This window comes from Dipodomys ordii, unplaced genomic scaffold (assembly GCF_000151885.1).
Source record: "Dipodomys ordii isolate 6190 unplaced genomic scaffold, Dord_2.0 Scaffold222, whole genome shotgun sequence".
Taxonomy (NCBI): Eukaryota; Metazoa; Chordata; class Mammalia; order Rodentia; family Heteromyidae; genus Dipodomys; species Dipodomys ordii.
In genome coordinates, this window is record NW_012267438.1 from 1,225,615 (window position 1) to 1,249,797 (window position 24,183).

At 36.8% G+C, this 24,183-nt stretch overlaps 1 protein-coding gene across 1 annotated transcript in view; it reads left to right on the top strand.

Moving 5' to 3' along the window:
* The window catches only part of LOC106000544 (NADPH oxidase 4-like), a 136,614-nt gene that overhangs the window by 88,007 nt on the left and 24,424 nt on the right, over window positions 1-24,183 (top strand). The window contains exons 8-11 of the mRNA XM_013035821.1: window positions 2,714-2,794; window positions 17,240-17,453; window positions 20,454-20,618; window positions 20,723-20,785. Of these exons, the coding sequence (XP_012891275.1) occupies window positions 2,714-2,794; window positions 17,240-17,453; window positions 20,454-20,618; window positions 20,723-20,785 (523 nt within the window). The remainder of the gene's footprint in view (window positions 1-2,713; window positions 2,795-17,239; window positions 17,454-20,453; window positions 20,619-20,722; window positions 20,786-24,183) is intronic.

A 24,183-nucleotide genomic window follows, 5' to 3' on the forward strand; every position in this document is an offset into this window, starting at 1 on the left:
CTAATAAGTTTGAGAACTTGGCAGAAATGGACCTTTTCCTAGCAAATATCGACATGCCAAAACTAAACCAAGATAAGTTAAACCGTCTTAACAGGCCTATATCAAGCATTGAAATAGAAACAGCAATAGGAGACATCCCATAAAAGAAAAGCCTAGGATCAGATGGTTTTACAGTGGAATTTTACAAGGCCTTCAAAGCTGAGCTCACACCAATACTCCTCCAACTCTTCAATGAAATTGAAAGAAAGTTCACTACCGAACTCACTCTATGAAGCCATCATAACCCTCATCCCAAAACCAGGCAGGGACTCATCAAAGAAAGAGAACTATACCAGAAACAACTCCAAATGGATCAAAGACCTCGGAGTCAAAGCAGACACTCTGAAAACATTGCAGGATGGAATAGGAGAAACCCTAGGTCTCCTTGGCACAGGCCAAAATTTTCTTAATAGAGACCCAGAAACACAACAAATCAAAGAAAGTTTGGACAAATGGGATTGCATGAAATTGCAGAGCTTTTGCATGGCAGAGGACATAGCTAGCAAGATCAATAGAAAGCCCACAGATTGGGAGAAGATCTTCATTAGCCATACAACAGACAAGGGTCTCATATCTAAAATATACCTGGAACTCAAAAAATTAAATCCACCAATAACAAATTTTCAAAGAAACAACTGCCCAATAAATAGGTGGGCTAAAGACTTAAAGAGAAACTTCTCAGAAGAAGAAAGAAGGATGGCCCATAGACACATGAAGAAATGCTCAACCTCTCTAGCCATAAAAGAAATGCAAATCAAAACAACATTGAAATATCACCTCACCACAGTTAGAATGCCTATAATCAAGAGCTCTAATAACAACAGATGCTGGAGGGGATGTGGACAGAAGGGAACCTTACTGAATTGTTGGTGGGAGTGTAAACTTGTTCAACCACTTTGGAAAGTAGTATGGAGGTTCCTCAAAAGAGTCCACATAGAGCTCCCCTATGACCCAGCAATCCCACTTTTGGACATTTACCCAGATGTTCACAAACATGACCACCCTAAAGCTACCAGTATGACTATGTTTTTTGCAGCCTTATTTACCATAACTAACACATGGAACCAACCCAAATGCCCCTCAGTATATGAATGGATTAAGAAAATGTGGTATATATACACAATGGAATTCTATGCCTCCATCAGAAAGAATGACATTGTCCCATTTGTTAGGAAATGCAAAGACTTGGAAAAAATTAAGTGAAATAAGCCAGGCCCAAAGAAACATAAGTCCCATGGTTTCCCTTATTTGCAATAACTAGTATATGTCTGAGTCAAGCAGAAAAGGTTAGATAAGTTGATGTTAGGTGAAATATACCCTAAGATATGTATTGAAATATTTTTTTCTTTCATGTTATTGTTTCTAACATATTTAAATGATTTCTTTGTTGGTTTGTATATCCCTTCCCCATGGTATAACCCCTGCTTTCACTGTATTTGATGTTGTTATAATTTGTGGAGGGGAAGGGAAAAAACAAATCATTTAAATAGGGATACAGGTGGACCCATTGCAACAATGAGATGTACAAATTATATGTCGAAATCCAACTTTGGTGGGGTGGGAGGGTTGGGTGGGTGGGGCGGGGTGAGGATGGGATGGGAATGAGAAACAAAGGAGGAGGCTACATTGCTTGATAAATAATGTACTCATCTTGCCCATGTTATTGTAACCCCTCTGTACAGTATTTTCACCAAAAAAAGAATGAGAAAAAATACCTTGATTTTACTTTTAATTCTGATATTATTTATATATGTTCAGAAATGAAACGTGAAATTATTAGGAAAAATATAGCAAAGTAGATATAATTGTCTATTTAGAATTTATAAGAAGAGAATGAAAAAATTTACTTTTATTAGCAAATACAATTTTGAAAATGATAATAAAATATAAAATATGGAAACCTTTTTATACTATAATTAGTTTGAAAACTGAATGAGTTGAAAATATTCAACAAAACATAGATATCTAATAATCATGAGAAACTGAGAGTAGAAAAAAAGTCCTGTAAGTTTACTGAGAGCTCAATATATGTAGAGATTTGGAGAAATGAATATGTAATAATTGCTATTTAAAAATCCTGAAGACACACCTTTCCCTTTATTCCTCCTTTACAGTGTGTCCTTGGATTTCAGAATCACTTCAGTGAATTCATTAAAGAAACATTTGTTGTCTGTCCAACAACCCTAAAATATAGCTCAGGAAAAATTTACCTGATACAGCCTTCCTTGCTTAGTGTTTTTCTCCAAATCTGATGCTCTTCAACTTGACACACATCTTAGTTTCCTCAACTTTTTGCTTGGTTAATTGGAGATAAGAGCCTCTCAGATTTATCTGCCCACTGTGAACCTTTACTCTCAAATCTCAGCCTCCTAAGTAGCTAGGATTATAAACATGAACCTGCAGTAATGAACTACATGACAGTTTTAAATATGTACCCTATTTCAGCTCTTTTAATGTGTCTTCATTTGAAACATGCCATTTTTCCACAAGAACAAAAATGTTACTTGTAATTTCTGTAAGTTTTATGTGGTAGATTTATTTTTTGGTATTAATAGATGGATCTTAAATAAATTAATACTTCAGTTTTAAAGTTGTGATATATTTGCCACAAATATATATTCTTTTCAGTGTGATGGAATGTAAATGGGATTGAAATTTTCTGAATTGTTTGCAGAGTTTCCAGCTATGACATCTTCTGGTATACACACAACCTCTTCTTTATCTTCTACATGTTGCTGATGTTGCATGTGTCAGGGTAAGTTTCAAAAAAGACTTCTTTGAAATACCCAAACCATATGGGCTTAAACATAGATTAATGAACAATGCTTCTAGAAAAATTTTTATGAGAAATGGTAAAAGAATTTTGTGTCTTGAAGTTAATGCTGTGAATACTGAAAGGCATAATTCTATATTTAGCATCGTGTAGTTTAACAAAACCAATATAAAAATATATATTTAAATTGAATGGAAGAGTTGCTTCCCCCATTATGCCATAGTTTTTAAAGCCCCATATTACTTTCTAAAAGAAAGTAAGAGATTCTTCTGTGTTTTTTATTTTCCATTGATATTTGGGCTTGTACTTAGGGACTGGTTACTGTCTCTTAACATTTTGCTCAGGCCTGGTGCTTTACCAGTTGGACTACAGTGCTACTTCTCACTTTTTGCTAGTTAAGGATAAGGGTCTCATGAAATTTTTGCCAAAAGCTGAACTGGGATCTTCAGATCTCAGGTTCCTGAGTAGCTGGGATTATAGGCCTGTGCCCTGGCACTTGGCTATTATTGTTTTTTATTTTATTTTATTTTTAGAAACTGTCTTGCCACTGTGAAACAAAGATGTTAACAATTATAGGTTTATAAAAACACCTTGAGGCAGTAATTGTTGTAAGGCAAAACAAAAATTTACAAAGACTGAAGACAGGTATCTGTCAAAAATTAAAAAAAAAAAAAGAATGGAAATATACTAAGTTTTTTGGTCGGTTGTGAGGCCTGAACTCTGGGCCTGGGCGCTGCCCCTCAGCTCTTCAGTTCAAGGCTAACACTCTACCACTTGAGCCACAGTGCCACTTTCAGCTTTTTCTGCTTATGTGGTGCTGAGTAATTGAACCCAGGGCCTGTAAGGCAAGGCATGCATGCAAGGCAAGCACTCTACCACTGAGCCACCTTCCCAGCCCCACATCCTGTTTTCTACAAAATTCTTCAAGCATTTGTACCCTAAACAAGGGGTCATGGTACCATAAGAGAGTTTATTTTTATATGTTTATACCTTCTTGGCCTTCAGCCATGGACATAGAGGTTTGGCTTGACTTTTACACTTAACAGGAACAATGATCTGTGGTTAACTGGCCTTAGGTCTGGCATAAAGACACAGGGCAGGAAGCAGAGCACTACAAATTAGTGCCAGGAGCTTTTTTCAGTGCCAGTTACTATAGTTGCTCAGGAATCTTTTCCTACATTCTTCTCACTCACCACATAGCAACTGAATATTAGGATGAGAAGGCTTGTTGGGAAGGTTCTGATTACTTTACCTTGGGCAAACTTTGTGCTTCTGAGGAATCTGGGTCTTGGTGAAAGTCTGGGTCTTCTCAAGGCTTGCTTTCAGTTACAGGAGCCCACTGCCTCCAAGGTGCTGGACTCTGAATGCTCACATGGTTTTACAGTTCGGTCACTGTGTACTATTCATCAAGAGGAAACAGGGGTACCTGAGAGCACAACTGGGCATTTCCACTTTTCTTCTCAGACATCTCTCCAAGAAAATTTAAGGAGAGATTTAAGACCATTGTTAGTTCTTTGTTGTTGTTGTTCTAGTTCTGCAGCTTTCACTCAGGGCTTTGTACTGTCCCTGAGTGTTTGTGCTCAAAGCTAGGCCTTTAGCTCTTTAATACAGCTCTGCTTCTGGCTTTTTAGTGGTTAAGTGGAGATAAGTGTCTCATGGACTTACCTGCCCAGGCTGCCTTCAAACCATGATCTTCAAGATCTCCACCTTCTGAGTAGTTTGGTTTATGGGCATGAGTTACTGGTTCCTTTCTAGATTTTACTTCAGAAGGCTTATATAATTAGTTGGTCCCGTGGTCATAGATGGACCAGTAAGAAGAAGAGATTGCTCAGTGAGTACCCTTGATATCCACAGGTATGTACTTTCAAGGAGACTGCCTCTGAGGAAAATCATGGATCCTTGAGATATAAAATTCTGTAATTGCTCAAATTGCAGGGCGCTGGTGGCTCACGCCTGTAATCCTAGCTACTCAGGAGGCTGAGATCTGAGGATCGTGGTTCAAAGCCAGCCTGGGCAGGAAAGACTGTGAGACTCCATCTCCAATAAACCACCAGAAAACCGGAAGTGGCGCTGTAGCTCAAGTGGTAGAGTGCTCGCCTTGAGCTGAAGAACTGAGGGACAGCGCCCAAGCCCAGAGTTCAAGCCCCACGACCAACCAAAAAAAAAAAATAAAATAAAATAGCTCAAATTTACCTGTCATATGCACAACATAACTTGAAATCACACAAAGTACACTACATTGTCACAAAATTACTGTGTAAACATTAATACTGCTTGCCAAAAAGTGGATCATATTTGATTCTCTTGATCTCCAATTCTGTGGATGTTTGATTCATTTATCCCAGACACTGCCCAACTTCTGTACTAAACATGGGTTGCCTTTCCACAAACCAGAAATTTTTACTTTATCACTTTAAGTAAGCACCTTTGCTTTTGCTTTACATTTTGGAAGGCAGACTTTCACAAAATCAATAATAGGGAAGCAGCAGCTCAAAGGACGTAAGCACAGCTGGCGATACATGAGACAGAGTTATTCAGGATCAACTGAGCTGTATAATACATGGCTGAGAGTGAAATATTTCTATTTTTGAAATTTATTTTTCTGTTTCTTATTTTTGTTAATTTTTTCAACCACAACTGGTCAAAACTGCACGTGAACAAATCCACAAATATGGTGGTGTTTCTGTAATGTGTGTGTATGTGTTTAGTGGTACTGGCTATTGAACCTGGAGCATTGTAACCTACTAGGCAATCCCTTTGCCACTAAACTACACTACAGCCCAGTGTTGCCATACTTTAAAATGAAATTATATAATGCATTCTCCATACCTCAAGTGTAAATTCAAAATTCCTCAAATATCTTATGTCCCCCACTGTTAAATACAATTTTTATTACCTTTTTATACGTGTGAAAAACTGAAACTTGGTGAAGTATACCTAGTGATGGAACTTAGATTCAAACCCAGGCACTTTGATGTAAAAACTCCTAATTTCACTTCTAGACTATGTGCTTTTGAGGGCTAGTTCTTCTGAGAATTTCATCTTAAGTGGTGTGAAAGGTTATTATTTAGACTTTTGTGGTTTTTAATATATCTATTTTCTTTCCTTTCTTCCTGTCAGATAAGACAAAATGTAATTTGTGTGTGTGTGTGTGTGTATGTGTGTGTGTGTGTGTGTGTGTGTGTGTGCACGCACGCGCACCTGTCCTGGGTGCTGTCCCTAAACTTTTTGGTCCAGAGCTAGAGCTCTAATACTTGAACCACAAACTCCACTTTCAGCTTTTTTGGTAGCTAATAGAATTTTTATTTGTTTTTATTAATAAGTTTTTTTTATTGTGAAAATACCTTACAGAGGGGTTACAATTACATGAGCAAGGTAATGAGTACATTTCTTATCAAGCATTGTTGCCTCCTCCTTTGTTTCGAACCACAATCCTCAGATCTCAGCCTCCTTGAGAAGCTAGGATTACAGGTGAGAGCCACTGGTGCCAGGCAAGATGCAAAAATTGAATAGTACTATTAATTATGCATTATTTGGCTTTCTGTATTGCTAAGTGAAAAGTTTGAAAAAATATATTTTTTGCAATTTAACAGTCAATTATTTTCTTCTTTTAAAATGATTATTAATTAGATATACAAAGGGATTTTACTTTAACATGTCCACTTAAGTATGCAATGCATCTTGATCATGCATCTTGATTATGATGCCCTTCCCTGTTTTCCTTCACTTTTTCAAAGCAGGCTCTGATGTTTGTTCCATTTCACTTATGAATCTAAAGTATTTGAGTACATTTTTCCTCCCTCCCCTCCTACATTCTTCTGCCTTTCACTAGTAACAAATAAGACATGTTTTAACTTGATAATACTTTTTCTGATGAAGTTTGTGTTAGTTAATATATTATACCCACATATACCTTATTTCAGTGTATTATATACAAATATACTCTTTACACATAAATATACTCTTTACACATAAGCACAATACAAATATAATCATTTAATTTTAGTTGAAAAAAAAGCAATGCAGATTGTCCTTCTAGTATTGGAACAGTTACTATTAGCAAATTTTCCAGTTTTTCCAGACTATTCTTTTTTGTTGATAAAGTAGTTAAGTCTTTTTAAGTTGCCTTTTGCATCATGATTGGTAACTTAAACAGATCTTTATTTATTTAGATTATTTTATTCTCTAGCCTTTGACTGTATGAGGAAAGTGGAGTTGTTAAATCTATTTATTTGACTTTAGGTTTCCATTCCAATGTAAAATTTAGGATTGGACAGAGGGTGGCTATTAGTTAGATATTCACTCCCCTCCTCTTCTCTCCCCTCCCTTTTTTCCCCTCCCCTCCCATTCCCTCCCCTTCTCTGCTGTCAGTACTGGGGTTTGAACTCAGAGACTTCACGCTGTCCCTTAGCTTTTTTGCTCAAAGCTGGTGCTCTAACACTACTTCTGGCTTTATTTTGCTGGTTAATTGGAGTTAAAAGTCTTATTTCCTGACTGGGCTAGCTTTGAACTATGATCCTCAGATTTCATGCTCCTGAGTAGCTAGGATTACAAGCATTAGCCACTAGTGCCCTGTAAGTTTCTTGTTTTTATTTTGTGGCAACTCTGCTTGACTCGGACTATTCTCTAATATATGATTGATGCCTGACTTACTCTTTTATTTTTATTTTTTGTAGTTCATTTCAATAAATGTTATTTTGTATGATCAGATACACACATGAATTTTGCCTTTCTCTTCCTCTCCTAAGGGTATCATCCTTTGGTCTCACTGTGTGTGAATGCCAAGAGTCCTGTATAATTTATCATGTCCCAGTATATTTTAGATCTAGCTTCCACATATGAAAGAAAACATGCACAGTTTGACTCTCTGAGCTTAGCTTACCTCATTTGACATAATTTATTCTAGGTCCATCTATTTCCCTGCAAATGGCAATATCATTCTTTCTAATGGCTGTGTGAAATTCCATTGTGTTTAGGTCCCATATTTTTTGAACCCACTCATCTATTGTAGGGCATCTGGGCTGTTTCCACAACTTGGCCATGGATGTGCAAGTCTGATTTTTTAAACAGAGTTCTTGGCCACTGGATACCATTTGTTGGCAAGACTCAATCATAGATCAATATCTGGTCTACATGTTTTCTAAAGCACTGAAAAAAAAAGGTTTTCTATGTGTGTGATTAAACCAGGGACAGCCTTTTTATTGGGGGAGGGGTCCGGTTGTGGGGCCTGAACTCTGGGCCTGGGTGCTGTCCCTCAGCTCTTCAGCTCAAGGCTAGCGTTCTACCACTTGAGCCACAGTGCCACTTCCTGCTTTTTTCTTTTTGCTTATGTGGTGCTGAGGAATCGAACCCAGGGCCTCATGCATGCAAGGCAAGCACTCTACCACCTTCCCAGCCCCTGGACAGCCTTTTTTTGCAGGAACATTGATGAACCATGGGCAGTGTTGGCTTTATAGATTTGGCTTAAGAAGTTAACTAGAGTTATACAAATATTTGTGAGGCAGTTTATTGTGATGATTTGAACTAGTAGCTCCTCATTCCATTTTGCCCTCAGAAGTACAATCTTAATGATAGACAGTTATTGTCAGGATTTGAACAATGTATTTAAATTCTAAAGTTTGCTGATTTCCCCTATATTATAAAGTCACTTTCATCTGCTGTCTCTCTTCACTACCACTGAGGTGGCAGAATAAAGGGCTTGGCATTTTCCTGTTGGTGAGTGACACTTGTGCTTCTTAGAAGGTGGGATGGGAGCTTGAATGGGGCCAAATGAACAGCTGACCCAAGGTGTGCATGCTTGTCAATCACACTCCATCCCGGGGGGAGAAAATCTCTAACTTCTTACACTGTCTTTCCAGTTTTTCTTTCATTGTCACTAGATTAGCAATACTATACAATTTATTGTCCATACTAGACATTTGAGAATGAAAGAGGATACTATTAATAATTGAGTATGCATGCAGTAAAGCAGAACATGGATTGAATACAAACACACATATGACTGGGGAAAGTTCTTTGGAGGCTGATGGATGGTGTATGATGTAGGTCTTGACTCCGAATCACAAAAGGAACCCTTGGCTCAGGTGAAGTTTTGTACTGGTCCTTGGAATTCGCATCCCCAAATAACATGCACTATGTATTTGCCTATGTTCCTCTTCAGAAATTTCAATTAGAAGCCCCCTACCATGATAGGTGCAAGGCTAAGGATCTGGGTGTTTATGATATGGATAAATTATTTTTTGTGTATTATCTGTCACTGTTAAATAGCACCTTCTTTTTTTGTCAGTCATGGAACTTGAAAGTGGGATGTAGGCTTGAAACCTGGCAGGGCTTCGGCATTGTCTCTGAGCTCTTTTGCTCAACACTAGTCCTCTACCACTTTGAGCCACAGTGCAACTTCCCATAGTAACTTATTCTAATTCTTCACAAATGCCTAATTTTTTTTATGAACCTTGTACACATATTATCAATTTAAGTGTCCATTATTTCTGGTATCTAGAGCCCACATCTTTCACAGAGTTGTAGTACTTTACCTCCTGGACCCTAGGAACCATTGAATCAGTTCAAGGGATCAGTGAATGCCTGAAATGCACACCCACAAACGTTGTAAGTACATGTGTGTTCATGGGTGTATTTAGATTTGAGGCAAGAGGTCCTACAGTTTTCATTAGATTCACCAAAGTATGTGTGGTCCTAAGAAGTTACTGACCTGAAGCCACTTGAAGATGGATTCTATTTAGAAGCTTACAATATCACCTCTACACATTTTATATTTCCTTCTTAAATTTATCCAAAGTTAAAACATTGGATTGAGAAGAATATAAAAATCACAGGGGCAATTTTCTTCTCACAAAAAGGCTACTAGAATGAGAAAAACATAAATACAGTGGTCAGTTTAACAATTGCATTAATTACTTTCAAGGGAAATAACAAAACTTGTCATAGTAATTCCCAAAGGTAAAGATGATTGCGACTGTTAGCACTTTGATTATCTCCCTCCCTCTGTCTCTGTCTCTGTTTCTTTCCCTCTGACACACATATACACACGTATACAGGTTTTATTTCTTGTATGTGTAAGTTGTGCTATCAATCTAATTTGCTGATAAGGAAACAAGTCTAGAGACTAAATTAAGCGACTTAGCTAGTGGGGGGCTGGGGGTGGGGTGGGGAGAAGCTATCTACAACTGAGCCTCTGAAGTCTGACCCCAGAGTCTATGCATTTATCATTTAAAGCATGAAGCATTAAATTATTGATTCAGTTTGAAAAGTGTCCTTGCCTCTGAGTGAAGTACTACCTGTCATGTAAAAAATCTAGGACAGCTTTTCAATTTATCTTTGTAAATATGTGTAGATATCTTTACAACATTTTTAGTAAGGTAATTAATTTTGCTACAAGTTAACATAGATTCTGAAATTTTGAAAGCAAAATCTAGTGCTCTCAGAAATCAGGGTTAGAAGAAGATGTCTTTGGGGTACTGATATATAACATTTTTTAAAATATATGACATTGTTATCTGATAATAAAATACAAAAACTTTATAGTAAATGACAAATATAAAAAATGACATTAGTTTTGATACCTTCCCTTAAAAAATTCCCTATATTTGAAAGGAGAGAAAATAGGATGGATTATTAAAAAACCACTAGGGTGATCATGAGCAATTTTATATGGAGCTCCCTGGTTTATAAAATGAGAAACAGTTACATCTCCTAGAGCTAAAGTGAGATAAAAATTAAGCAGTATATGTGTGTGTTTATTTTCCATATAAATCTTTCTGTTTTTATCAGTTAATTTACTAGGAAACTAAGCTAATATAATTAATTCTGGAGTACTTTGTGTATTGTGCAGAGATTAACTGTCGCTCTCAGATAGCTACTCAGAAATCTAGAGCATACTCATTTGTTTTATTCTCTTCTAACTTTTGTATGAGGAATTAATGAGTAAAACATTCTTAGTTAATCTCCATTTTTGCAAACAGAGCTGTTTATACCTTTGAAAGTTTATTGCCAATCTCAAAATCGCACTTGCCAATGTGGGAGACATAAAGTAAGGGGAATGAGATTTGAACAGAGAAAAAGGAAAAGAAGAACATACATATAAGCTTCTTAAAAATATTTCAAGGGAAGAGAAAGTCACACAAACACTCTATCTAGAGGTGTAGGAATATTGTGCACTGCATGAAGCATTAGGTAGTTGGTAGTTGGGAGTCAGAGGTTGGAAGTAAGTTGCAGAATGGCCAATGTTTTCTGCTTCTTGCTCCCTTAAGCATCTGTGAGGTCCAGTGTGAGTAGATGAGTTGAACAGAGTGGTACACACCAAGAAAACAGAAGTGTTTTAGAAGGTACAGTGTTTCTTCCACATTCTTAACCATTTTCATATTTGATATCCTTCTTACACCTCATCGCTTACTCAGTGTCTTCTGGATTTAACTGAATGGTATTGTTGAATGCATAGAGGGGAATGTGTGGTTCTCCTAGGCTCTTCTGCTTTCCTTTAGTTATATGTCTACTCATGACAATCATTGTATATTTATTTGAATGTAGCTAAATTTGTATTTTGTGATTACCACTTGTATTTAGCCATAATTAGGTAGTACTACTATAGTTACTATATTATCATTTAGATAATGACAACTAATATATTAATTCCAAATCTTAACTGCTTTGGTTCTATTTTGGTTATATAATTTCCAAATCTTAACTGTTTTGGTTATATTTTGGCATATTTTTGTTATTGCTTTTTGTAACTAAGAAGAAAAAAATTGAATCCCAAGAGGAAAAGAAATATTCTCTTTTTATTTTGGTGCCTGAACTGGGGCTTGAACTCAGGTCCTCATGCTCTTGTTTGGCTTTTTCACTCAAGCCTGGTATTGTACCATTCAAACCACAGCTTCATTTCTGGATTTCTGGTAGTTAGCTGGAAATAAGTCTCATCGATTGTTTTTGCTTTCATTGGCTTCTTACCTTGATCCTTAGATCTCAGCCCCCTAAGTAGATAAGGTTATAGTCAAGAATCACCAGTGCCTAGCTCTTTTTGTTTTATTTCACTTTCTGGTCCTCCCACTTTTTTTCATAGTGAGAATCAAACATAGACCCTCATCCATGCTAGGCCCAAGCTCGATCATCTAGCTTCAATTCCAGCCCTCAATTATTCATGCATAGGAAAAATAAAAGTTTTGAGGAACTGGATCTTTTAAATATAACCCCTACATACATTTCTCCCATAACAGTTTCATTATATTAAAAATTTTTAAATCTTACTAATTACAAGTTTGTTTTCCAGATTTTGAGGACAGAGACATCAAGCTTTAGACCAAATCTTTGCTCGCACAATTTTCATCTCAATTTTTTTCCTGAGAGCTTATTTTTTTTAACATTAACAAGTGCTTCTACTGGACTAATAGGGTAAGAAGGAAGTGGAAGAAGGAAAAGGAACTCAGGTTACATTCATTTGAGGAACTATTTTGGAAAATTAGTGGGTTTGTTAAAATGAAATGTGGAATCCTGCTTTTTTCCTTAAGCTTGCAAGCAGTTGAAATACTAAGATATAAAGAATGCTTATATGTTTAGTTCTTTATAGGAAGTCAAACCCTTTTCCTTTGTGTGTCTGTAAGTAGTGAGGACCAATCATATATGTCCTTATTGGTTGAGGAAACAGTGAAATGGTATATTTCACTGTGAGATTTGATCCTCATTCTTTGTGCTCTGGTGCTCAGATCTGTTGGTCATGTACAAATTGGGTCTACTTGATTTCAAAGTTCCCTCTGTACCATGAAAATGCAGAGCTTCTTCACTGAAATGTATTAACATTTTAGAACGGTTATATCAGAGCATGGACCCAATGACATGGCCTTCCAAAGAGGAGGCCCTGTTGTCTTAGGATACAACCGAAACTCTCGATGCAGGCACTGGCTTCTAAGTTTGAGCAGCACTGCCATTAAGAATTAAGCATAATTCCTGCTGTGGTTAAGTTGCATGAATAGAAGACTCAAATGTCAAAAGCAAGAATCCAGCCTTTGCTGGGCTAGGCAAGGAATGTACAAAGGGAGAAGACACTTTAATAATCTGGATTTCCCTGAGGAATTCAGCATCCCTGGCTTAAAAGCACTCTGCCTTCAGCTGCTCCTAGCAGGTAGTCTGACAACCTTGATAACTGTCTGCTCAGGGCAGGATTGGCTTGCTCAGTGCATGGCTATCTGATATTGGAGAATGCATTTAGCAGTGTTTACTGGTGAGAGCAAGTGGCATAAATAGTAGATCCAATTAGTGATAACTTATTGTAAATGTGAGTGCACTTATGTAACTTATTTTTTTACTAAGAACCATTTGTTAATATCTAGTTATAATTTTGAAAATAGAAAAATGTATTAAAAAGTCAATGTTTGTGAAAAAAGTGGTTCCTCAATTATGTGATTCAACAACAATTGTGTGTTAAAATAACTTTTCAACCACAAAATAAGTATTCAACAAATACTGAACACTTAGAGACTCCTCTTTTGGTGCTAGAAAAATAGCCATGAAACAAGACAAACCTTCATGAGAACATATCCTAGTGGATTCCAGTGGAGCAGAGACTTGTGGTGATTAACTTTAAGATGTAAAATATACCATTCAAATGTAGTATTTGGTTTTGTTTTCTGATGTTATTTTCTCTCTCCTCTCTTTCTCCTTCAAGCAAAGTAAAACAAACTATATTGAAAAGTTGCATTTTTACTATAAAGAAAATCATATTATAGGTTAGTAGAAGAAACTAGTTTTGTGATTGTTCTTTTGATTGGTGTGATATTTTTTATTTTAGGATTTCCTTTTTTTAAATACTTTTTTATTGTAAAAATACTGCACAGAGAGGTTAGTTACCTAAGCAAAGTAATGAGTACATTTCCTATCAAGCATTGTTACCTCCTCCTTTGTTTTTCCTCTACCATCCCTTCCCTCCCATCTCCACAAATACATCCCCCCCTTTGCCTCAATTGTAAAGTTCGTTTCACAACATAGTGTGTCTTGTAAATCTCATTGTTACAAAGGGTCAACCTGTAGAATGACATCGCCCCATTTGTTAGAAAAAGGAAAGATGGGAAAAATTATATTAAGTGAAGTAAGCTAGGCCCGAAGAAACATAGGTCCCATGGTTTCCCCTTATTTGCAATAACTAGTATATGTCTGGGACAAACAGAAAAGGTCAAAAGCTATGTACATATGGCCAGATAAGATAATGTTAAGTGAAATGAACCTCAAGATAGGGACACAACTGTTTTTTTTTTTCTTTCTTGCTATTGTTTCTAACGTATTTATAATGTACCATGTGATTTTTTTTTCTTTGTATATTCCTCCCTCAAGGTATAACCCCTGTTTTCACTGTATTTGATGTCGGTGCCCAGCATCTTGTATATACACTTCTCTGATTTGGGAAGGGGAAGGGAAAAAACAAAATGCTTAAATTGGGATTTTCTCTTAGATAGTACTGAGTTCCTTGTGCTTGATAGGCAAGCCTCATTTTAGTTATGTTCCCACTCATTTTTCTTTTTTTTGGGGGGGGGTCCGTCGTGGGCCCAGAACTCTGAGCCTGGGTGCTGTCCTTAGCTCTTCAGCTCAAGGCTAGCGCTCTACCACTTGAACCACAGTGCTTTTTTTTTTCTGCTTATGTGGTGCTGAGGAATCGAACCCAGGGCCTCATGCATGCAAGGCAAGCGCTCTACCACTGAGCCACCTTCCCAGCCCTCATTTGTCTCTTGTAATTGTTTTTATTGTGGTCCCCCTTTTTATTCAGGCCAGCTTGGACTGCCAGGTAGAATGACAAGTATACACCATTATGCCTAGCTTTTTATTGATTGAGATGTGGTCTCACTAACTTTTAGCAGCAGTTGGACACAAACCATCACCCCCTGATTTCTGCTTCCTGAGTGGCTAGGATTACAGGTGTGAGCTATAGTCCCAGGAATAATTTGTAATATTTATGTTCAGAATTTGTATGTTTTGTGATTTTATTATTTGTATGTTTTAAACTACTATATGTCATCCAAGGTACTATATTATTTTCTATAACATTAGCACAGGCAGGCAATAAAAATCATCCAAACAATTAAAAAGCCAGCAATAGGAGACATAAAAGGCATTTAAGAGAAAAACAAAATAAGTCACACACCTGTATTTTTGTAATGTTGTAGAATGTTGAAGGCACATGTTAAAGTTTTCATAAGAGCAAAACAATGGCATTTAAGCCATTTATTTGATGCATTATAATTTATGTCTCATTATAGAAGAATACTTGGCAGTCCTCAGATTCTTCAGATTTTTCTCCTTGGGAATATAATACAAGGAGTCTTAGAATTAACACTAAGGATTTCTAACTCCTCAAAGTTCGTATGCCTGCTCAAGATCTCCTATTTCCTAACTTTTTTCTCCTTGTGGGTTTTACTTCAAAAAGTTGGTCAGTTATTTGTGATAGCTATAGTACACACAAGGAATTTCCTTTTTACTTTTGGTCCTGGGGCTTGAACTCAGAGGCTGGAAGATATCCCTGAACTGTTGTGCTCAAGGCTAGCACTCTACTACTTGAACTACAGCTCCAATTCTGGCTTTTTGGTGGTGAATTTGAGATAAGAGTCTCACAGATTTTCCTGTTCATTTTCCAACTTCCATTTCCAGATTACAGCCCACCTGACTTACTAGGATTACAGGTACGAGCCATCAGTGCCTGGTAGAATGTCCCTTTTTGATTTCAAGATACACTTCTTGTACGGAACAAATAATGTACTTATTTATTGTTTTTAAAATCAATTATTAGGTAATGCAGAAGAGACCTACTATGTGTAAATAGTGTGCTGAGGAGAGATGGGGATGGGCAGTGGGAACAGAGAGACGAGTTGGGAATTCCCTGGACATGTTTCCTCTACCAACAAAGGAGCAGACTCACCTCGGCTCAGCTTGTTCCCCCACACTGAAATCATTCTCCTGCTCTAGACTAATTGGAGCTCAACATTCTTCACTCACCTAGCTCTCTAGAAAGGACTTTCCAAAATGGTATAATCAAAGTTCATCACCCATTTGTACAGTACATTATACATCTAGATGACACTAACAATTACACTCCTTCACTGATGTAATGTTCATGCTTTCATATTAGATCTATTGTGTATCCTCAAATTTCATTTGAAGTAAAATGAAAAATTTAGTTTATTTACTGGGAGCTGGTGGCTTATGGCTGTAATCCTGTCTACTCAAGAGCCTGAGATCTGAGGATCCTGGTTCAAAGCCAGTCTGAGCAAAAAAAGTCAATAAGACACTTATCTACAATTTACTAGCAAAATACCAGGAATAAACCACTCAAGTGGTAGCACACTCACCTAAAGTGAAAAAGGTAAAGGACAGGACATGGCCTCATTATTGGTATATGCTTGCATGCGCCTGAGTGTGTGCACACACATGCGGTTGTGTGCATACACTCACACACACATACACACACATACAAATTCAGTTTGTTGCTTATACTGGCCATATTTTTATGTTCAAGAGCCACATGTGGTTTTCAACTATAGCACAGAGTTAGACAACCTTTGCCAGCATGCAAGTTTCCATAGGAAAGTGACTTGCTTGGTGAGGACAAAGACCACATCATTTCTCTTATTTAGAGATACAGCCAGATAGTCATCATGCTAGTGTTTATTGAAGTAAAAATTTGTGGTGTTTATGATTACATGAATATCCAGTAGAAGATGCTCAGTAGAGTCTGAAAATTAAAAAGTATTTAGAAAGATTGCATCTGTTTTCACCTATCATGGATTTGTAGTGTGCCTGTGGAGGGCAATGATTTTTGTCTAGTTTTTAGAAAAAAATATATTACATTTATAAGAGATTTTAGTTTCTTCTAAATATGACACACAAGAAATCCAGCAATAAAAATATAGTTTTCCAGGGCTGGGAATGTAGCTTAGTGGTAGAGTGCTTGCCTATCATTCATGAAGCCCTGGGTTCGAGTCCTCAGTACCATGTAAACAGAAAAAGCTGGAAGTGGCACTGTGGTTCAAGTAGTAGATTGCTAGGCTTGAGCAAAAGAAGCTCAAGGACAGTGCCCAGTCCCTGAGTTCAACCCCAGGCTAAAAAATTTCCTTTTCCATGTCCTCTGATGGCAATTTGTTTTCTATCTCACTCTTTTATTTGTGCCAGTTCTGAGGCTTGAACTCAGGGCTTGAGTACTGTATCTGAGATTTTGTGTTTAAGGCTAGAGCTCTACTACTTCAAACCACAGTACCTGTTTTGGCTTTTTGATTAATTGGAGTTAAGAATCTTACAGATTTTCCTGTCTAGGCTGGCTTTGTATCATGATCCTCACATTTCAGCCTCCTGTGTAGCTAGGATTACAAACATGAGCCACTAAGCACTCCACTCTCATCTCTCTTTTTTCATTATTTGTTGTTGTTATTGTTTTAGAGGACTGTTGAAGTACCAGACTAATTTAGATACCCACCCTCCTGGCTGTATGAATCTCAACCGAACTCGATACCAGGAAGTCTTACTGGGGAACCTCCCACAATATTTTCCTGACTCTTCACTGGGAGGGTTTTCCACACTGGAAGAGCCTAATCGGAACACACTTGTGAAGATTTGTGTGGAAGAGCCCAGGTTCCAAGCTAACTTTCCACAGGTCAGAGTCCTGCTGTATTCTGTCTCTGCAAAGTTTATGGTTTCATACAATTAACCAACATCAATTTAAACATTTTTAAAGCTGTTGTTTCACATGCTTTGATGTCCAGTTCCTACTTGTAAGTCCATGGTAAGCATTTAACAGTTCAAGACAAAAGACTTTTGATATTTGAGAATATACAACATTTCTGCCTAGCTATATAATATTTGTATGCTATGTTATTAGGGATTGCTACTAGAGAGATAACAAATACATCTTCCCAATTCATGGAGGAAAGCAGTTTAATTAAAAACAATACTAAGCTAACTATTCATACAATACATAATGTTATAAATAATAAATAGTAAAATGAATTTTATTAAATGCTTAATATTATCTGCTAAGAACTATACTGAAATTTTCCATAGGCATAATTTCTTTCAGTATTCACACTAGTATCCTAAGTTTGCTGATGACAAAATACAACTTAAATGCATAAATACCTTGACTGAGGCTTCCAAGCTAGTAAGTAGAAGTTGCCTGCAAAACTGTGTCTTAAAATTTTCCCATAGTAAAACATTCCCTAGGACCTGGCTTTTTTCCATTAAGTTCTCTATCTCCCTTATATATCCATGTATGGGTCACACTGTGTATTCTGTATGTACTGCACCAGGCACTGATACATGAGTCAAAGTCTGCTTTACAAGAGAGGAAGAAATGAAAGACTGGAATGAAATTATTGATGACGTGTATGTGTGTGTGTGTGTGTGTGTGTGTGTGTGTGTGAATGAAATTATTGATGATGTGTGTGTGTGTGTGTGTGTGTGTGTGTGTCCTAGGGATTGAGCTCAGGGCCTGGGTGATGTCCCTGGACTTTTGTGCTCAAATTACCACTTGAACCATAACTCCACTCTGGCTTTTTGATAGTTAATTGGCGATAAGCATCTCATGGACTTTCCTACCCCAACTGGCTTTGAACCATGATCCTTAGAGCTCAGCCTCTAAGGAATTACAGACATGAGCCACCAGCTGGTTTGTTGATGACTTTTGAAGAAGTATGCTAATTTTCTGCTATTAATAATAATCCTCTGATTATCTATTAGAGTGTACTGTTATCAAAACTTACGAGCTTCAACGAATATTAACAAAGGCAAGTATGGAGAGTCCCGCATGAGGAAGTTGGGACCTGATGTTGCAAGGTTTCATGGGTACTATGCAACAGGCTCTCCCTGTCCTGCTTTCTCTTCATCTACTGCCAGGCTAAATGTCACTGTGTAGAGAAACATGCTCTATCCTCAACAAAGGAGGAAAGCCTGAAGCTATGCACATAAGATTTTAAGTAGTGATCTATAAAATACAGTTTAGTTTAGAGACTCAAAGAGTCAAGGGAGACACAGGTAGTATTCACTTCCATGTAACTAGAGCTCTCTTCTTCCCTGTTTACAATTGTCACAGTGTTTACATGAAGGTATTTTTAGTCCATAGAATGAAAATCTGTAAAAAAAATTTCCTACAATATCCTATTTTACAAAACATTCATATGTATACATTCCTGTAGTTTGTAAAATTTATGTTATGCATTTACATACATTTTAGATGAATTAAAATACCCAGAGCAACCAGGCACCTTTGGCTCACACCTGTAATCCTAGCTACTCAGGAGGCTGAGATCTGAGGCTTATGGTTCAAAGCCAATCCAGGCAGGAAATTCCTTAGATGCTTATCTATAAATAACCACTGAAAACTAGAAGGGGAGTTACCATTCAAATGCTAGAGTGTTAGCCTGGAACAAAAAAAAAAAACAGAGATAGAGCCCAGGGTCCTAGTTTAAGCCCCAGGATTGGCACACCACACAAAAATTATCTAGAACTTTTTTCTTTTGTTTGTTTTTACTGAACTTTAGACTGGTACTTTTTTTAATCTTAAAGTCATCCTCAGATAAATATGGGGGTTTGGCTTTTTAAAAATTATCTTTTAGAGGAGGCTACAATGCCCATGTAATTGTAACCCCTCTGTACAGTATTTTCACAATAAAAAAATTAAAATTATCTTTTAGCCATCAATAGTGGCTCACGCCTGTAATCATAGCTATTCAGGGGCTGAGATCTAAGGATTGCAGTTCAAAGCCAGTCCAGGCAGGAAAAGTGAGACTCTTATCTCCAATAAAACTACCAGAAAACTGGAAATGGCACTGTGACGCAAGTAGTAGAGTGCTCACCTTGAGCTGAAGAGCTGAGGTGAGGGAGAGTGCCCAAGCCCAGAGTTCAAGCCTCACAACCAACAACAACAACAACAATTATTTTTTAAGGGAAGGCATTATGTATATACATGTCATATTTGTGTGTAAGAAAGGAGAATGGAAGGATGAATACTTTCCTATTGCCAGACACTGGTGGCTAATGCCTGGAATCCTAGTTCTATAGGCTTGTGGCCCAAAGCCAGTGTCAGCAGAAAAGTTGGTGGAAATCTTATCTCTAATTTACTAGCAAAAACCAGACTGTGGCTCCAGTGGTCAGCTCCAGCTTTAAGAGAAAATCTAAGGGACAGTGCTCAGGCCCTAAGTTCAAGTCCCAGTATGGAGAGAGAGAGAGAGAGAAACACACACACACACACACACACACACTATTAAGGGCACTCACTTGGAGAATAGACTTGGGTTGAGTCTCAACAATTCTCTTATTGTATACTTCAGGCCCTAAGTTCAAGTCCCAGTATGGAGAGAGAGAGAGAGAGAGAAACACACACACACACACACACACACACACACACACACACAATTAAGGGCACTCACTTGGAGAATAGACTTGGGTTGAGTCTCAACAATTCTCTTATTGTATACTTTACTTTTCATTGGATGAATTGCAGGTATCATCTACTATCTCTTATTCATTTTTATGACTGTGAAAATATAAATTAAAATATTGTTACTGAAATGAGGAAAATAAACCATCAAACAGAAAATACATTTTTTTGATAATCCAGGTATTATTTAAAGAGTTATTGTAACATTTATCCTTTTAGACGTGGCTTTGGATTTCTGGACCTTTGTGCCTCTACTGTGCTGAAAGACTTTATAGGTGCCTCCGGAGCAATAAGCCTGTCACCATTGTCTCTGTTATTAGTCATCCCTCAGATGTCATGGAAATTCGAATGGTTAAAGAAAATTTTAAAGCAAGACCTGGCCAGGTGAGTCAGTCAATATCTTTGTGCAAAGCAAGTATATATCACCTTGTTAGAATTGTTGAGCTTCTTCAATTGGTCATTTAAAATGATGTTTTTTGCTTTTTCAGTACATTATTCTACATTGTCCGAGTGTGTCTGCATTAGAAAACCATCCATTTACACTAACAATGGTAAGGCATTTGTTTTTAACTTTTAAAAACCTTAGGAGTGTAGTAATTTTTTTTTGTATGTGCTCCATTTTATTAAAAAAATATTGAGTTCTTCCAATTGCCTTAATGTTTAAGCCATATTTTACAAATGAGTGTTTGTTCAGAAGCTTTGTAATTATTCCTTAAATTTTCTGACACCTTATAATTTAGGAATGCATTTATTTAAGATTTATTAGCACTTTTGTGGATCCAAAATACAGAAAATTTCTTAACTATTTTTACTTACCCTTTTATGGATTATGTATGGAAATGTAATAGATACATCAGAGAGATAGAACTAAATACAAATAAGATACCCTGGGTAGAGTAGATATGTCAGAGAAAATCTAGACAGTATTTAGAAAACGTAAGTCTAATGGCATTGGCACTCAAGCTACACATTGGGAGAGTCAAACTAGAATAGAATAGTAAAAGTAATGGGAAAATTCTAGCTAAAGGATGGATACCATATATGGTTAGCCTATTTACTATTTTAACATTCCAAATATTATATTATTATTCTTCATTACAATTATTTTTATTTATAATTATTGTAAATTATATTTTTACTCTCTTTTAGTTGAATAAATGGGTTACCATTCAACAAATCAGTTGACAAGTGCAATGACTCTTGATCAATATCACCACTTTCATCATTCCCCCTGTCCCTCCCAACCCAGCCCCTCCCCTTATTTATTTTACTGTTTTATTTATACATAGGGTTTTGTTATATAGCTGGCCTCATGAGGCCTCTTTCTTCTGAGCACTGACATTTCAAGTATACACTACCATGATTAGCTTAACTTTCAAATAACTTACACAGATACATATACACCTCCCCACCCTCCACTTACCCACAGGGGAAAAATTCTTTCCTTTCTTCCCCTCCCTCCCTCCCTCCCTCCCTCCCTTGCTCCCTTCCTCCCTTCCTTCCTTCCTTCCTTCCTTCTTTCTTTTATTTTTTGGCAGTATATTGGGTTCAAATCATGGTCTTACACTGTCTCAGCTTGTTTGGCTGAATCTCTACTACTTAAGTCAAACCTCTGGCTTTGAACAATGATCTTCCAGATGTTAGTTTCCTGAGTAGCTAGGATTACAGGTGTGAACCATCTGTACCTGGCTAAAATGGACACTTTTCTTGATTATTTTCCTATTCCAGCACTTTTCTCCAGAATGTTTTCCTATCTGAATGGACATTTGTAGGAGTGTGACATTTGTTTCCTGGATCATATGGTTCTGTGATTGGCTCTCTTCACTGAACAATGAATCACAGATAATTTTTTATGAGATGTTAATTTTTTATGCCTTGTGCTTTTTAGTGTCTCTGTGATATTCCTTAGTATGTAAACCCTGGAATTTATTAACATTCCAATCAATGGTAATATGTTTGTGTTTATTAACTTACTAACAAAGATCAATAAGAATAAGAATTCTCCATTTAATTGTGCGTGTTAAGAGAACAAAATTGGATGAGTTAGAGAAAGGAAAAAGAATGTCAAAATGCTGCAGTTTAGGGATATGATTTGTTTAAAATCGGACTCAAAGTGGGTGTATTAATCCAGTTGAAAACTCCAAACTCATTGGAAGTAGAGCTGTAGTTCAAAGTGGTAGAACGCTAGCCTGTAGCAAAAGAGCTCAGGGATAGGGCCCAGGCCCTGAGTTCAAGCCCCACAACTGAAAAAAAAAATCCAAAACTCTGGCAAGTAACTTCACCTTTTTTTATACATTTGGTTCTCAGTGTAATATTGGAGTGAAAACAATATAATTCCAGACTTGTTAAGTGAAAGTCAACTATAGGGATCAACACCATAGCAAGATCACAAGAAATGTCAATATAAAGATTTGTAGCAACAATGATGGTTTTTATTTCCCATGTGAGTTTTTGCTATGAAAACATCCAGGAAAAGGGCAAAAACACCTACCATGGGGTAGAACTGAGTCATAAATGCTCCCTGGGAGTGATGAGAGATGAGTACACACCTCTTTTATCTGGTGCTGTGTGGGCTGCTAACTGGTGTGAAAGGAGAATGTCGTCATGAAGAACAGTGAGAACTTCATTGCTTGAATAGAATGTAACACTTTGGGGCTCAGAGTCCTTGAAGCAGGAGCCTGTAGTCATGTCATGACCTTTCCAAGGTCATTCTTGCCCCAAATGAACAGCAAGAAGTGTCATGAATATAGAACAATCATTCTTAGGGCTTGGGTTTATTGTTTTACCTTGACCATTCTAAAATATTTTTCTGTTTCTCTTCATTCATCCATCCCATAAACTTGACATTTATATCACAAAATAAGAAAACTTGAAAAAGGAGAAACTATATAAGTAAATTTGTCTTTGCATTATCCTGCCCATGTAATTGCAACCCCTCTGTACAGTATGTTCACAAATAAAATTTAATTAAATTAAAAAAAATGAAGTCATTTAAGAGATTTGGTCTGATCTTAGATCTATGTTTGAGATTTTATTTTGAAAATTTTTTCTTTCCTGTGGCACTAAATAGATTGTATGGGCTTTAAAAAGAAAGCAGTTCTGACCTGAGAGCCAAGCCAAGTACAGAGAAGTTAAAAAAACTTGTCTAAAATAAAAATATTTTCCATCATCCTTTCCTTCCTGCCCTCCCTCCCTCCTTCCATCTCTCTCTACTCCCTTCCCTTCCCTTCCCTTCCCTTTCTCCAATAATAGCACTCTATCACTTGAGCCACAGCTCCACTTTGGAGGTTAATTGGAACCTAAGAATCTTATGGACTTTCTTATCTGGGTTGGCTTTGAACCATGATCCTCAGATTTGAGCCTCTGAGTAAAGGCATGAACCACTGAAAACTGTCCTCACCCACTTTTGATCTTGATTATGGCAGAGTTGTGATGGCTATGAAGCTGGCTTGAGACAGATAGAAAATTAAGGGGAAGAAGAAGACATAGGGAACAGAAGTATAAAAAATAGGCTGAATATTGAAGAATTAGGAAGCAATTTATATGTGAAATACAGAGATAGTGAACCTTTACAGGAGAGTGCTGGCTTAGAAAATAATCTTAACTCTACCACTAGTTCCTATTATATATGTGTGTGCCTCATTATAATGACTAAGTCGCAGATTTATTATATATAAAATAGTGCTAATAAGATTTGTCTTCTAGAGATACTGTCAATATCAGGTTAATAAAACAAACAGTAGAAGTCCTGGATACAGTTTGTTGTTGGTATATGGAAGCTACATTATTATTACTCTGATAATATTAAAATATTTTTTTAAATTTTTATTATTTCCTTTATTTTTAAAATCAGGATTTTTTTATGAAAAGCAAAACGGCATGGGTATGTAGTCTTTATTTATTTATTTTTTATTTTTTTATTTGTCAGTTGTGAGGCTTGAACTCTGGG